This window comes from Lampris incognitus, chromosome 15 (assembly GCF_029633865.1).
Source record: "Lampris incognitus isolate fLamInc1 chromosome 15, fLamInc1.hap2, whole genome shotgun sequence".
NCBI lineage: Eukaryota > Metazoa > Chordata > Actinopteri > Lampriformes > Lampridae > Lampris > Lampris incognitus.
The window spans coordinates 44,602,268-44,615,668 of record NC_079225.1 but is presented as its reverse complement, the minus strand read 5'-3'; the positions used below and the strand labels follow the sequence as shown (position 1 = coordinate 44,615,668).

The 13,401-nt window shown below is 43.6% G+C and overlaps 1 protein-coding gene across 1 annotated transcript in view; it reads left to right on the top strand.

Annotated features, from left to right (window-relative positions):
- LOC130124728 (palmitoyltransferase ZDHHC14-like) overlaps nt 1–13,401 on the top strand; it is a 48,145-nt gene that overhangs the window by 27,393 nt on the left and 7,351 nt on the right. Inside the window, exons 4-6 of the mRNA XM_056294059.1 lie at nt 971–1,108; nt 4,746–4,794; nt 6,805–6,907. Of these exons, the coding sequence (XP_056150034.1) occupies nt 971–1,108; nt 4,746–4,794; nt 6,805–6,907 (290 nt within the window). The remainder of the gene's footprint in view (nt 1–970; nt 1,109–4,745; nt 4,795–6,804; nt 6,908–13,401) is intronic.

Genomic DNA, 13,401 nt, shown 5'->3' with positions numbered 1-13,401 from the left:
ACACTGTGCAGCACTGTAACTGTAACATTAAAAGACATAGTGGATGTGGCTGGACCTGGTCTGATGGGCACAAAGTCTGGCTTCTCATCCGAGGCAGAAGTCTCTTCGTAACACTCGGACGATACTAACTGGTTGGGTTGAGAGACAGACGGACACTGCACGGGAACTGTTGCAGGACTACTGTGCAAAGGTGGAAACTCCTGATCAGGATGATCCCTTTCCAGATTTGGAACTTTCTCCTGAGTGATTGCACTGGAGATTTTTTAAATGTTAAAAATACTGATAATCTGGATTTATATTCAGTAAAATGCAAAGAAGTTTACAAGTGTTGTGTGAAAGTGTTGAACAAATACACACTAAATGGGAAGACTGACACAGTGTGGAGGGAAACATTAACTGTTAATGATGATGTTAAACCTGTATGGACAGAAGAGTGAATATGACAAAGTGGACACTTCTAAACTTCATAATAGGAGAAGCAGAAATGTCCATATCCATCAGCAGAAGGAATAAAGCAGAAGGAAGGGCAGGACAGGACGTGATCCCGTTGCTTCCATGGTGAGACCAGAGTCTGGGTCGGTTTCAGGTTTGTTTCCTTGGTGAGACCAGAGTCTGGGTTGGTTTCAGGTTTTATAAAGTGATGAGGAATCTGGATGCTGTTATTCAACAGTGGTGTGCAATGATGTGGTGTGTTGTGTGCAGGATGATGATGATGGGGTGTTTAATAATCATGTTTTATGATGAAATGTGTGAAATCAAGTGGTGGGTGTTAGTGAGTGATGACTACACATTCTTTTTATGGAAATTGTCTCTGTATAATCACAGAAGTCATTTAATTTTTTATGATCACTCTGGGATCTATTTTTTTAAATAAAATGGAATTTTAAAATTCAATTCTCTCTCTCTCTGGCTCTCTCTGTCTCCCTCTCTCTCTTTCTCTGTCTGTCTCTCTCTCTCTCTCTGTGTGCAGAGCGGTTCGACCATCACTGTCCGTGGGTGGGGAACTGTGTCGGACGGAGGAACTACCGCTTCTTCTACCTCTTCATTCTGTCGCTCTCCCTCCTCATCATCTTCATCTTCGCCTTCGTCATCACACATGTCATCCTCAGTGAGTAAGGGGTCCGGGTTGTTCACGCCTCTCCACGACATACTGGTTCACACTTTCTGAGTTTTATGTCTGAACGTTCGCCCAAAACCAGGTGTCCCAGCCTGGTGACCAGTGGGACTGGTGGCTGATGTGAGAGCGGTTTCATTAGGGTCTGGACTGAATGAAGGAAGTGATGAGGTGATGCGGTGATGCGGTGTAGGGTTGAGTCGCAGCAGGATGCTTTGATTGGTTCAGACATCATGAATCTACAACATCAGAACCACAAGATGGGATGGAGCGATGCTGGCATTTTAAACTAACTATGTATTTTTACAGTCGCTTACATTTAATCTCAGGACTCATGATGATAAATTGTTATTTTTTTAGTGGATTTTTCCCCATTTTCTCCCCAATTGTACTTGGCCAATGACCCCGCTCTTCTGAGCCATCCCAGTTGCTGCTCCACCCCCTATCCCCTCTGCTGATCCAGGGAGGGCTGCAGACTACCACATGCCTCCTCTGATACATGTGGAGTCACCAGCCGCTTCTTTTCACCGGACAGTGAGGAGTTTCACCAGGGGGACGTAGCACATAGGAGGATCACGCTATTCCCCCCACCCCCCCACCCCCGAACAGGCGACCCGGCTGACCAGAGGAGCGCTAGTGCAGCAACCAGGACACATATCCACATCCGGCTTCCCACCCACAGTCATGGCCAGTTGTGTCTTTAGGGACGCCCGACTGAGCCGGAGGTAACACGGGGATTCGAACCGCCGATCCCCATGTTGGTAGGCAGCATCTATCTGTCTGACAAACTCTTTCTACTCTGTGGCATAAAAGCAGCTGAAAAACTCTGCTTTCTGGGCATCCAGGTAGCGTAGCGGTCTATTCCGTTGCCTGCCAACACGGGGATCGGGGCTTCGAATCCCTGTGTTGCCTCCAGCTTGGTTGGGCGTCCCTACAGACACAATTGTCCATGTCTGCGGGTGGGAAGCCGGATGTGGATATGTGTCCTGGTCACTGCACTAGCGCCTCCTCTGGTCGGTCGAGGTGCCTGTTCGAGGTGGAGGGGGAAATGGGGGGAATAGCGTGATCCTCCCACGCGCTACATCCCCCTGGTGAAACTCCTCACTGTCAGGGGAAAAGAAGCGGCTGGTGACTCCACATGTATGGGAGGAGGCATGTGGTAGTCTGCAGCCCTCCCCGGATCAGCAGAGGGGGTGGAGCAGCGACCGGGACGGCTCAGAAGAGTGGGGTAATTGGAAGAGTGGGGTAATTGGCTGAACACAGTTGGGGAGAAACCCCCCCCCCCCTGTTTTCTGCTACCCACAATGCATTTCCTTCACCTTTTCATTTCCTGATTTTGTGTCAGATTGAACCCAGAACCTTGTCTTGGTGTTTTTCATTGTGAGAGGAACTGGACCGATACCACAACACATCGCTGTGGATTCTGGTTTGGGCTTTTAAAATAGAGTCACATGAATATGAGCGAGTTTTAAAGGGTTGTGTGAATGGAATTGACTTCTTTAAGAGCGTTATATGAATATACCAGAGTGCTCTGCACCGTTGTTCACTGTGTGATAGATTCAGATCTGCTCCTCTCTGCAGAACCAGATTGGAGTCCATCAGGGTTCTTTTTGAGTGTGTAGGTTATTGTGACTATAAAGGTGGTTCAGATGGACAGTAGCCTGCTGGTCACATTCAAAACAAAAGAATTGTTCCCAAGGTCACAGTACTGAGTATGTAGTACTGCGGTAGACGGTGTGCTGTAGTTTTAGCAGTAGTATCTTGGACAGTTTGAGGTCCTGTGGCTCCACAGAAGAGCCTTTCTAGATCCTGTAAATTTACAGCCAGCTCAAAACCCTCATCTGTTTAATGGAGGAGACAATTGATCACGCATAAACAGACACACACACACACACACACACACATACACACAGCTCTGCCCCCTCCCTGAGTAACAGCCTGTCAGCAAACCTGCTGACTTGAGCTGGTAGATGGAGGCTGTGTGTGTGTGTGTGTGTGTGTGTGTGTGTGTGTGTGTGTGTGTGTGTGTGTGTGTGTGTGTGTGTGTGTGTGTGTGTGTGTGTGTGTGTGTGCGTGCTACTGCCTCCCCCTTTCCTGTCATCAATTAATCAAAACTGGAATAAAACAACCTGAGAGACAGTACTTCTATAAATATTTACTACCATGTATGTATTGTGGTACTGTGTTAGTACTGTTATAAGTACTGTTGTCTGTGTACCATGTGTATCAATATGTACTGTGGTACTGTGTTAGTACGGTTATAGGTACTGTTGTCTGTGTACCATGTGTATCAGTATGTACTGTGATGCTATGTTAGTACTGTTAGAGGTACTGTTGTCTGTGTACCATGTGTATCAGTATGTACTATGGTGCTATGTTAGTACTGTTAGAGGTACTGTTGTCTGTGTACCATGTGTATCAGTATGTACTGTGGTACTGTGTTAGTACTGTTAGAGGTACTGTCTGTGTACCATGTGTATCAGTATGTACTGTGGTACTGTGTTAGTACTGTTAGAGGTACTGTCTGTGTACCATGTGTATCAGTATGTACTGTGGTGCTATGTTAGTACTGTTAGAGGTACTGTCTGTGTACCATGTGTATCAGTATGTTCTGTGGTACTGTGTTAGTACTGTCAGAGGTACTGTCTGTGTACCATGTGTGTCAGTATGTACTGTGGTGCTATGTTAGTACTGTTAGAGGTACTGTCTGTGTACCATGTGTATCAGTATGTTCTGTGGTACTGTGTTAGTACTGTCAGAGGTACTGTCTGTGTACCATGTGTATCAGTATGTACTGTGGTGCTATGTTAGTACTGTTAGAGGTACTGTCTGTGTACCATGTGTATCAGTATGTTCTGTGGTACTGTGTTAGTACTGTCAGAGGTACTGTCTGTGTACCATGTGTATCAGTATGTTCTGTGGTACTGTGTTAGTACTGTCAGAGGTACTGTCTGTGTACCATGTGTATCAGTATGTACTGTGGTACTGTGTTAGAGGTACTGTCTGTGTACCCTGTGTATCAGTATGTACTGTGGTGCTATGTTAGTACTGTTAGAGGTACTGTCTGTGTACCATGTGTATCAGTATGTTCTGTGGTACTGTGTTAGTACTGTCAGAGGTACTGTCTGTGTACCATGTGTATCAGTATGTACTGTGGTGCTATGTTAGTACTGTTAGAGGTACTGTCTGTGTACCATGTGTATCAGTATGTTCTGTGGTACTGTGTTAGTACTGTCAGAGGTACTGTCTGTGTACCATGTGTATCAGTATGTTCTGTGGTACTGTGTTAGTACTGTCAGAGGTACTGTCTGTGTACCATGTGTATCAGTATGTACTGTGGTACTGTGTTAGAGGTACTGTCTGTGTACCCTGTGTATCAGTATGTACTGTGGTACTGTGTTAGTACTGTCAGAGGTACTGTGTAGTTCCTTCATGTGGTCTCTGGGGGTCATGTTTGTCAGTATGTTCTCTGGGTTTTGTGTCTCTGTGATGATTGTACAACGACATCTTCAGTCCAGTTAAATGTGTTAAGTTGTGCTCCTGGGTGTTCTGAATCACTTTTACACAAATCACCTGAGCTGAACTGAACAGTAAATCAACCAAACTTAAAAGTCCTGTGTCTGTCCTGCAGGATCCAACCAGACGAGCTTCCTCAGCGCACTGAAAGACAACCCAGCAAGATATCCTTTCACTGTGTGTCTGTGTGTGTCTGTGTGTGTCTGTGTCTGTGTGTCTGTGTGTTGGAGCAGAGTTATGGAGTAAATGGTAAAAACAAATCCTTTTTTGTGTCCTTTTGTAGGACACACACCTGTCACTCGACTCCGTCGCTGCTCATTTGCATAAAGTTGAAATCGTTCAACTTTACTGCCAGGCGACTCGCCGCGCCACGTACACAGAGACCGTCGGAATCGACTCTGTGCATAACTGTAGTCCACCGGCTTCCGGTTTCTGCTGCAGTGGTCATACCAGTTTCCTGTTTGTTGGCGTGTGCTGTTGATAATGGCATATTTTGGCGATGCCTGCAAGAGTTACCATGGATACATGTCGACACCATGCACACAACTGTCCACAGCTATGTCCACAATTATGAGGATGAGGATCCTCATCCTCATAATTGTGGACGTAACTTGATATGTACAACGTGAAGCTTTTCACCGTGTGCTGGTAGGTGCAGGTGGAAGTGTGTGGACAGTTGTGTGCATGTGGTTGACATGTATCCATGGTAACTCTTGCAGGCATCGCCAAAAGTATGCCACTGTCAACAGCACACGCCAACAAACAGGAAACTGGTATGACCGCTGCAGTAGAAACCGGAAGTCGGTGGACTACAGTTACGCACAGAGCGGACTGACTGACTTCCGGCTGCTTTGTCGCTCGTTGTCGCTGCCGGTCCATGGTGTGAGTACAGGGTTATGCAAATGAGCAGCACCGGAGTCAACGACAGCCAATCAGAGGACAGATGTGTTCCTCTTTTATTCTTTCAGTGTGAAACGTTGTTCCCATAGCCGACATGGAGGAGGAACTGATGGCAGCTGTTGCCATCTTTCCTGTCACGATATGTTGAACGTGAACCTTTTCAACCACAAGTTGGATCACCTGATATGTTTTAATTGGAAATGCATTCATCACGGTGTGACTTGATCAGGCAGTTGGTGGTTGTTGTGTTCTGTACAGGCGAACTGCTGGTGCTTCATTAATATATATATATATATATATTATATAAATATATATTTATTTATTATATATATTATTTTTTATATATATATAATAAATATATTCCGCTCCTCATTTGTTGAGCACTTACACCATTGATGGTTTCCGAAAAAAAACTGCTATATATATATCCTTACACAGAAGGACACACATAGAAAGAAACACACATATGTGCATACATTCACACAGACACATGTAAGTGCAGACACAGGCTGACCTGCAGACACACACAACACTGACTGCTCGGGGGTCAACAGAAGGGACTGCCAACCCACTGGGGCTAAACCATGACCTAGAATAGAGAGACAGATAGATGGATGGATGCACTGAATTCTCTTTCTGTTCCCCTCTCTCCTCTCCCTCCTCCCTCTCTCTCTCCATCTCTGTTAGGAAGATGTGTTGTCAGTAGTTTGGTATGTTTGCTAGCAGGCAGGTTGGAAGACCGTGTAGAGGACACGGTATTAGTATGATCCATGTCAGATCAATCCCTCCAATTCAGTCAGCATTCAGCTCTCAGTATATCCCACAATGCACTGCCAAGATCAACCTCAGCCAATATCAGACTCAGACAGTGTGTGTGCATGTGTGTAGAGCAGTGTGTTTTACTTTACAGTCATGTTGTGATATTAGTTGTAGAATAAAGGCAAGAAGTGATGCTCTGAATAAAAGGGAATTAGGAAAGGACAGCATTGTATATGTACACCACTATCAACATGTTTTAACAGAGATGTACCCAGTCCTGGATAAGCATCAGTACTGTGTTTATGGGTCTTAATGGGTGTTCATGGGTCTTGATGGGTGTTCATGGGTCTTGATGGGTGTTCTTGGGTCTTAATGGGTGTTTATGGGTGTTCATGGGTCTTGATGGATGTTCATGGATCTTGATGGGTGTTTATGGGTGTTTATGGGGCTAGATAGGTCTTTATGGGTCTTTATGGATCTTAGTGTCTTGATTTCCCCTTGACGGCAGTCTGAACCGTGTTGGAGGTGGTGGTCTGTTTCTTCTCCATCTGGTCCATTGTGGGACTGTCTGGTTTTCACACCTACCTGATCAGCTCCAACCAAACCACTAATGAAGACGTGAGTACAGCACCGCCCGCCTGGATGGTCAGGACTCATTTTCACACACACCTGTTTTTCTGTAGTTGTTGTGTTGTTGTTTAAGCTTTTAAGCGTTTTAAACTCAGCTTGTCTTAGCGGAATATTTTTTTCTGATACTCATAAAGTCATTGGATACTTACTTACATACAGCCAATCAGGTCAAATCATCAAAATATGAAACCCCGCCAACCCTTGCTTGTATCTGTCACTCAAAGGTGAGCTCATGAATATTAATAAGGACTATGCCACACCTTCACAGTTCTAGAGACAGTTGAGAGCAGTTATGGATGAAGGAATAATAACACAACTTTTCACTTACTGTAAAACCCTCTAAGACTGGAACTTCCGGTGACACCATGTTCGAGGCAACAGCCTAAAAGTTGAGCTCCATCCATCTAACTAATAATTTCCTAACAAAACTACTAAAAACTCGGCAAAACCGCAAAAATTCAACATGGCATCATTTGTCAAGAGGTAAAAGTACAAGTAAACAGGATAAGAACGAAAATTTGAAGCAACAAATTCAAACTCCTGTAAGCGATACAGCTAATGCTAGGCCACACGGTTCAGAATCCAAAATATTAGCTGAGCTGAAGAAACTTAAGGAAAGAAAACCCGGAAGGACACAGCCAGACCAAGTTAAGGCTGACAAGGCTGGAATCATCAATGCAAGAATTGAAAGGCAAAATGGCAAAACTTGAGAAAATAACCACAGAGGCGGAGGGACGTATTAGTGCCACGGAAGACAATGGGAGGAGACATGAGGAGACACGAGATAGCAATCCGATACCTGCTGCACCGGGAGATGGATCTGACGGCCAGATGTGAAGACCTGCAGAACAGGTCTAGACGAAACAATCTGAGAATTTACCAAGTACCTGAAGAGAGTGAAGGAAAGGATATGAAGGTGTTTGTGAAGGAGCTGATTCAATCAGTCCTTGAACCAGTGCCCGAAGTGAATCTACAAATGGAGAGAGCCCACCGTTCTCTTAACAACCAAACCAAGAAACCACACAGCTCCCCCGAGGTCCATAATTGTTAAGTTTGTGGACTATTCGGTGAAAGATGCGATCCTAAGACAAGCATGGAGTCAAAAGCAAAAGAAGAGAGCACAGGTACGGGATGTAATCAAACAGCTAAAGCAGAAAAACATCAAAGCCAAACGCATGTATCCAGCACAGCTAAACATGTTCACGGAGTCTGGTGAGAAGACCTACCCGATGCTAACGGATGCTGTGCAGACACTTCAGGAGTTCAATATCCAGGTCCGGGTGGACAAACGGGAACAGATGGAGAGGGAGCTATCCCGCTGCAGGTGGAGCAACGCAGGAGGAAGACGAGGGAAAGACCCAGCGGTACTGTCGGGCACGGATGTCAAGGCTTTCTTCAACGGAGCTGAGTGATCTCAGCGCACGCCCAGTTTTACTTGTGGAACTCAAAACAACCAACATTAGGATCGGGACGACAACTCCAAGTCTTAAATATAATACCCGCATTTCGAGCAGCAACCGCTCCATGAGCCGGACGACACTAGCACCGACACAGTGTGCCAGGCTACACCGGGAACTGGTTTGTGCTTAAGTTATAAGTAATTAACAACAAAAAGTAATACTGAAAAACCAGTTGGGTGTGTGGAAGTTCACTTTACTTTGTTTGTTTTACTTTACTTATATTACTCTATATTATCTGTTCTGTTTAGTCTACCTTGTGATTTTTATTTGGCCGCTGTCATGCTGTCAAACTTCTGCCTTACTTGACTTTATATGTCTTTGGATAAACCTAAGAGGGGAGTATACCAACAAATTTACACCAACAATACATGGATAGTCTAAATTGTATTAGTTATAATGTTAAGGGTATAAGCAGTCCAGTTAAGAGAAAAAAAATATTCAGTCAACTTAAAAAACTGCATTGCTCTATAGAAATGATCCAGGAGACCCAGTTGTCAGAAAAGGAACATTTCAAACTAAAAAGAGAATGGGTGGATCAAGTGTATAGTGCTTCTTTTAAAAGTGGGAGGAAAAGGGGAGTTGCCATCCTATTCAATAAATCAGTCTATTTCAACCATGAAAAAACAATTGATGACAAAGATGTGAGGGTAATAGGGACTATTGGAGGTACTAAAATAACAATGCTCAATTTGTATGCCCCAAATGAAGACTGTATGGATTTCTTTAAAAACGTAGCATCTTTATTAGCAGACAAATCAGAGGGTACTATTTTGATAGGGGGAGATTTCAATTGCATTTTGAGACAAACTATGGATAGGCTCGCAGCAGAAGTAGGCCGCTTGTCCAAAAAAATCTACTACTCTGTTAGCAATGATGGGTTAACTGGGCTTGGTGGCTATCTGGCGCCACTTCCACCCCAGAGAAAAAGACTTCACCTTCATGTCACAGGTGCATGGCAGTAACTCTAGGCTGGGTATGTTTTTGATATCTGGAACAGACAGCTACAGGACTAGTGACTGTAATATAGAACCAATTACCATATTAGACCACGCCCCTGTCACCTTAAAAAAATAAAGATAGGACCAAATAAACAGTTTAGATACTGGAGACTTAATGTCTCATTGTTAAATGACGAAGCAATTCAAGAAGAAATACGTAAAGACGTCACAGAATATCTTGCCTCTAATGATGATGACAATGTCTCTCTCCCTCTATTCCCTGGGAAGGGGCCAAAGTAGTGATGAAGGGTAATATTATTGCAATTTCTTCAAGATTAAAAAAGCAAAGGCGGAGAAGGTGAAGGAAATCAAGAAACTAGAGACAGAGCATCAACTATCAAAAAATATTGGACTTATTAAAAGAAAAGAGACAAAAACTGAATGATCTATTAACCTATAAAGCAGAGGGGGCACCACGATTCATAAATAGGAAATACGACAAAATGGGTAACAGAGCAAGCCGCCTACTGGCTTTCCAGTTACGTAAAGCTCAGTCCAACAGAGTAGTGCACAAGGTAAAATGCCCAAACAGTGACCAGATGCTCACCCAACCAAAAGATATTGCAGAGGCATTTGCTACTTACTACAGAAAGTTGTATAAGGAGTAAGATGAGCCTCGTAAAAGAGAAGAGATTGAATCCTTTTTTAATTCAACCAACCTGACTAGATGTCTGTGAATGTTCTCATTCATCCAGGTCACGGTTATCCAAAGGAGTTGAATCAAGTGCAACTGGACGTGGTATATATACCAAGTCCAGTTGCACTTGATTCAACTCCTTTGGAAAACCTGACTAGATTAACAGCAGATGAGGCCGATATGATGACATCTCCTATTAAAGAAGAAGAAATCAAAGCGTATTCTCAGACTTAAAAATAATAAATCTCCAGGGGTAGATGGCGTTCCTGGAGAATACTACAAAACATTTGTAAACGAGTTAACCCCAGTTCTACATTGAGTCTATAACTATGCCCTAACAGAGGGGAATCTGCCTGGGTCATGGTCAGACGCAGTAATAAGGACAATAAAGACCCGACTCAATGCATGTCCTACAGGCCAATCAGCCTCCTCTGTGGATTTAAAAGTTTTGACCTCCATTATAGCAAATAGAATACAAAAACACATCAATGAACTTGTAAAGCCAGATCAGACAGGTTTTATTAATAACTGACAGGGAATTGATAATGTCGGAGGAGCCTTGAACTTACAATCAGTTGCAGCCAAGAGGAACACCCCGTCAATGCTTCTCAGCTGAGATGCTGAGAAGCATTTGACAGGGTTGACTGGACCTTCCTAGAACAGACTCTTAGCTATATGGATTTTAATGATACATTTGTTCAGTAGATTAAAATATTTTATAAAAACCCTAGAGCTAGAGTTAGGGTAAATGGACATTGCTCTGAATTTTTTCCTCTGAGAAATGGGACACGCCAGGGGGACGCTCTATCTCCATCCTTGTTCGCACCCAGCATCGAACCACTGGCTGAACTAATAAGAACTAATCCCCACATACAGGGAATATCTGATGAAGGTAATCTACTACTACTACTTTCGGCTGCTCCCGTTAGGGGGCGCCACAGCGGATCATCCGTTTCCATCTCTTCCTGTCTTCTGCATCTTCCTCTGTCACACCAGCCACCTGCATGTCTTCCCTCACCACATCCATAAACCTCCTCTTTGGCCTTCCTCTTCTCCTCTTCCCTGGCAGCTCCATATTTAGCATCCTTCTCCCAATATACTCAGCATCTCTCCTCCACACATGTCCAAGCCATCTCAATCTTGCCTCTCTTGCTTTGTCTCTAAACCGTCCAACCTGAGCGGTCCCTCTAATATACTCGCTCCTAATCCTGTCCTTCTTCGTTACTCCCAGTGAAAATCTTAGCATCTTCAACTCTGCCACCTCCAGCTCCACCTCCTGTCTTTTCGTCAGTGCCACTGTCTCCAAACCATATAACATAGCTGGTCTCACAACCATCTTGTAAACTTTCCCTTTAACTCTTGCTGGTACTCTTCTGTCGCAAATCACTCCTGACACACTTCTCCACCCACTCCACCCTGCCTGCACTCTCTTTTTCACCTCTCTACTGCACTCCCCGTTACTTTGGACAGTTGACCCCAAGTATTTAAACTCAAATGCCTTTGTCACCTCCACTCCTTGCATCCTGACCTGATGAAGGTAATGATCAATACAAATTAGCACTATTCGCAGATGATATATTATTATTCTTGGAAAACCCTGTTACCTCTGTCCCCGCCCTCTTACATAGCCTTAATGAGTACAGTGCAGTGTCAGGGGATAAGGTCTGTACAAACAAATCCGAAGCCATGATGATAGCTGGGGATTGGCCTTCCCAATTAGATGACCTGGTCTCTTTCAGAAGATCCAAACAGGGATTCAGATATCTTGGTGTAGTTATCACACCTAAAATTGCACAGCTATTCTCCTCAAATCACAACAAATTGATTAAAGAAATTAATAAAGACTTAAACAGATGGGATATACCGCCTCTGTCTTTTTTTGGCAGGATAGAATCGGTGAGAATGAATATTCTACCAAGATTACTTTTCTTATTTCAATCCCTCCCTGTATTAGTACCACAATCCACATTTAAGCTGTTAGAAAAACGAATATCAAAATTCCTTTGGCAAAACAGGAGACCAAGAGTCAGCTTAAAAATACTTATGTCAACAAAAGGGAGAGGAGGTCTGGTTTTACCCAACCTAAAACTTTACTATTGGGCAGTCCAGCTGAGAGCAGTAGTGGCCCGGGTTTTTAAGGATCTAGAGACTGGATGGGTTTCTATTGAACAAAACTCATTACCAGGAGCATCGTTATCTACTCTTCCATTTCTTAGCCAACAGTCTCAGAAAAAGATCAGATAAATAATGTATGGATTAAACATACACTGAAGGTCTGGACTTCAGTCCAAAAGCAACTAAAGGGAGCTGCAGCTTTGTCAAGGGCCATGCCCATAGTAGGAAATTTAGAGTTTCTCCCATCTATGTGGGACAATGCTTATAGAAGATGGGCTGAAAGTGGATTGAAGACAATTAATCAACTGTTTGATGGGAATACATTTAAATCTTTTCCACAACTCCAAGACAAGTTTCCTCTACCCTCAAGTGACCTATATAGAGATTTACAAATTAGACACCATATCATAGAAAATACAGACCGGGATGATAGTAAGAGAACCAATAAATATAGAAACCCACTTCATACAGCTGTTTGAACACCCTGTATTAACAAAAAAACAAATATCCCATAGAAACAAAAAGCTAGTACTAGACACATCAGATACCACTACACATATCAAAGGACGATGGGAACTGGAGTTGAATACAATAGTGGACGATGACGATTGGGAAGACATATGCTCAAGTTGTCATAAGGGGATTGGGAGCCAGTTATGGAAAGAATTTGACTGGAAGGTTAAAATGAGGTTCTTTAGGACCCCACTGACAGCTTGTGCCTTTAAAAACAACTCCACCAACAAATGCTGGAGAGACTGTGGTAAAGGTCGGAGACCATACTCACATATTCTGGGACTGCCCGAAAATACAGACATTCTGGAAAAATGTCAAAGAAGAAATGGAGAAAATCCTGGAAACGGACATTCCCTGGGACCCGCTGTTGTTTCTATTGGAAATATCACATAAGCACTTGTTTACCACAGACCAGTGCTATATACTGCATATTTTGTTGATGGTTGCAAAAAAAACAATAAATTGGATGAAGCCTACCCCCCCCCCACCACAATGACTCAATGGTCGCAAAAAGTCAAACATGTCTGCATGATGGAAAGCATGACTGCCCAGCTACAACTTAAACTGCCTATTTTTACAAGGAGATGGACACCAGTTATTAGCTGCCTTAGCTAGGAAACTTGTACTGTATAGTACTGTATTGTTTTGATGTATAATTTATGTAGGTATATGTATGTGTGTGTTCTAGCCATGTATTGTCTCTCTCTCTCTCTCTCTCTCTCTCTCTCTCTCTCTCTCTCTCTCTCTCTCTCTCTCTCT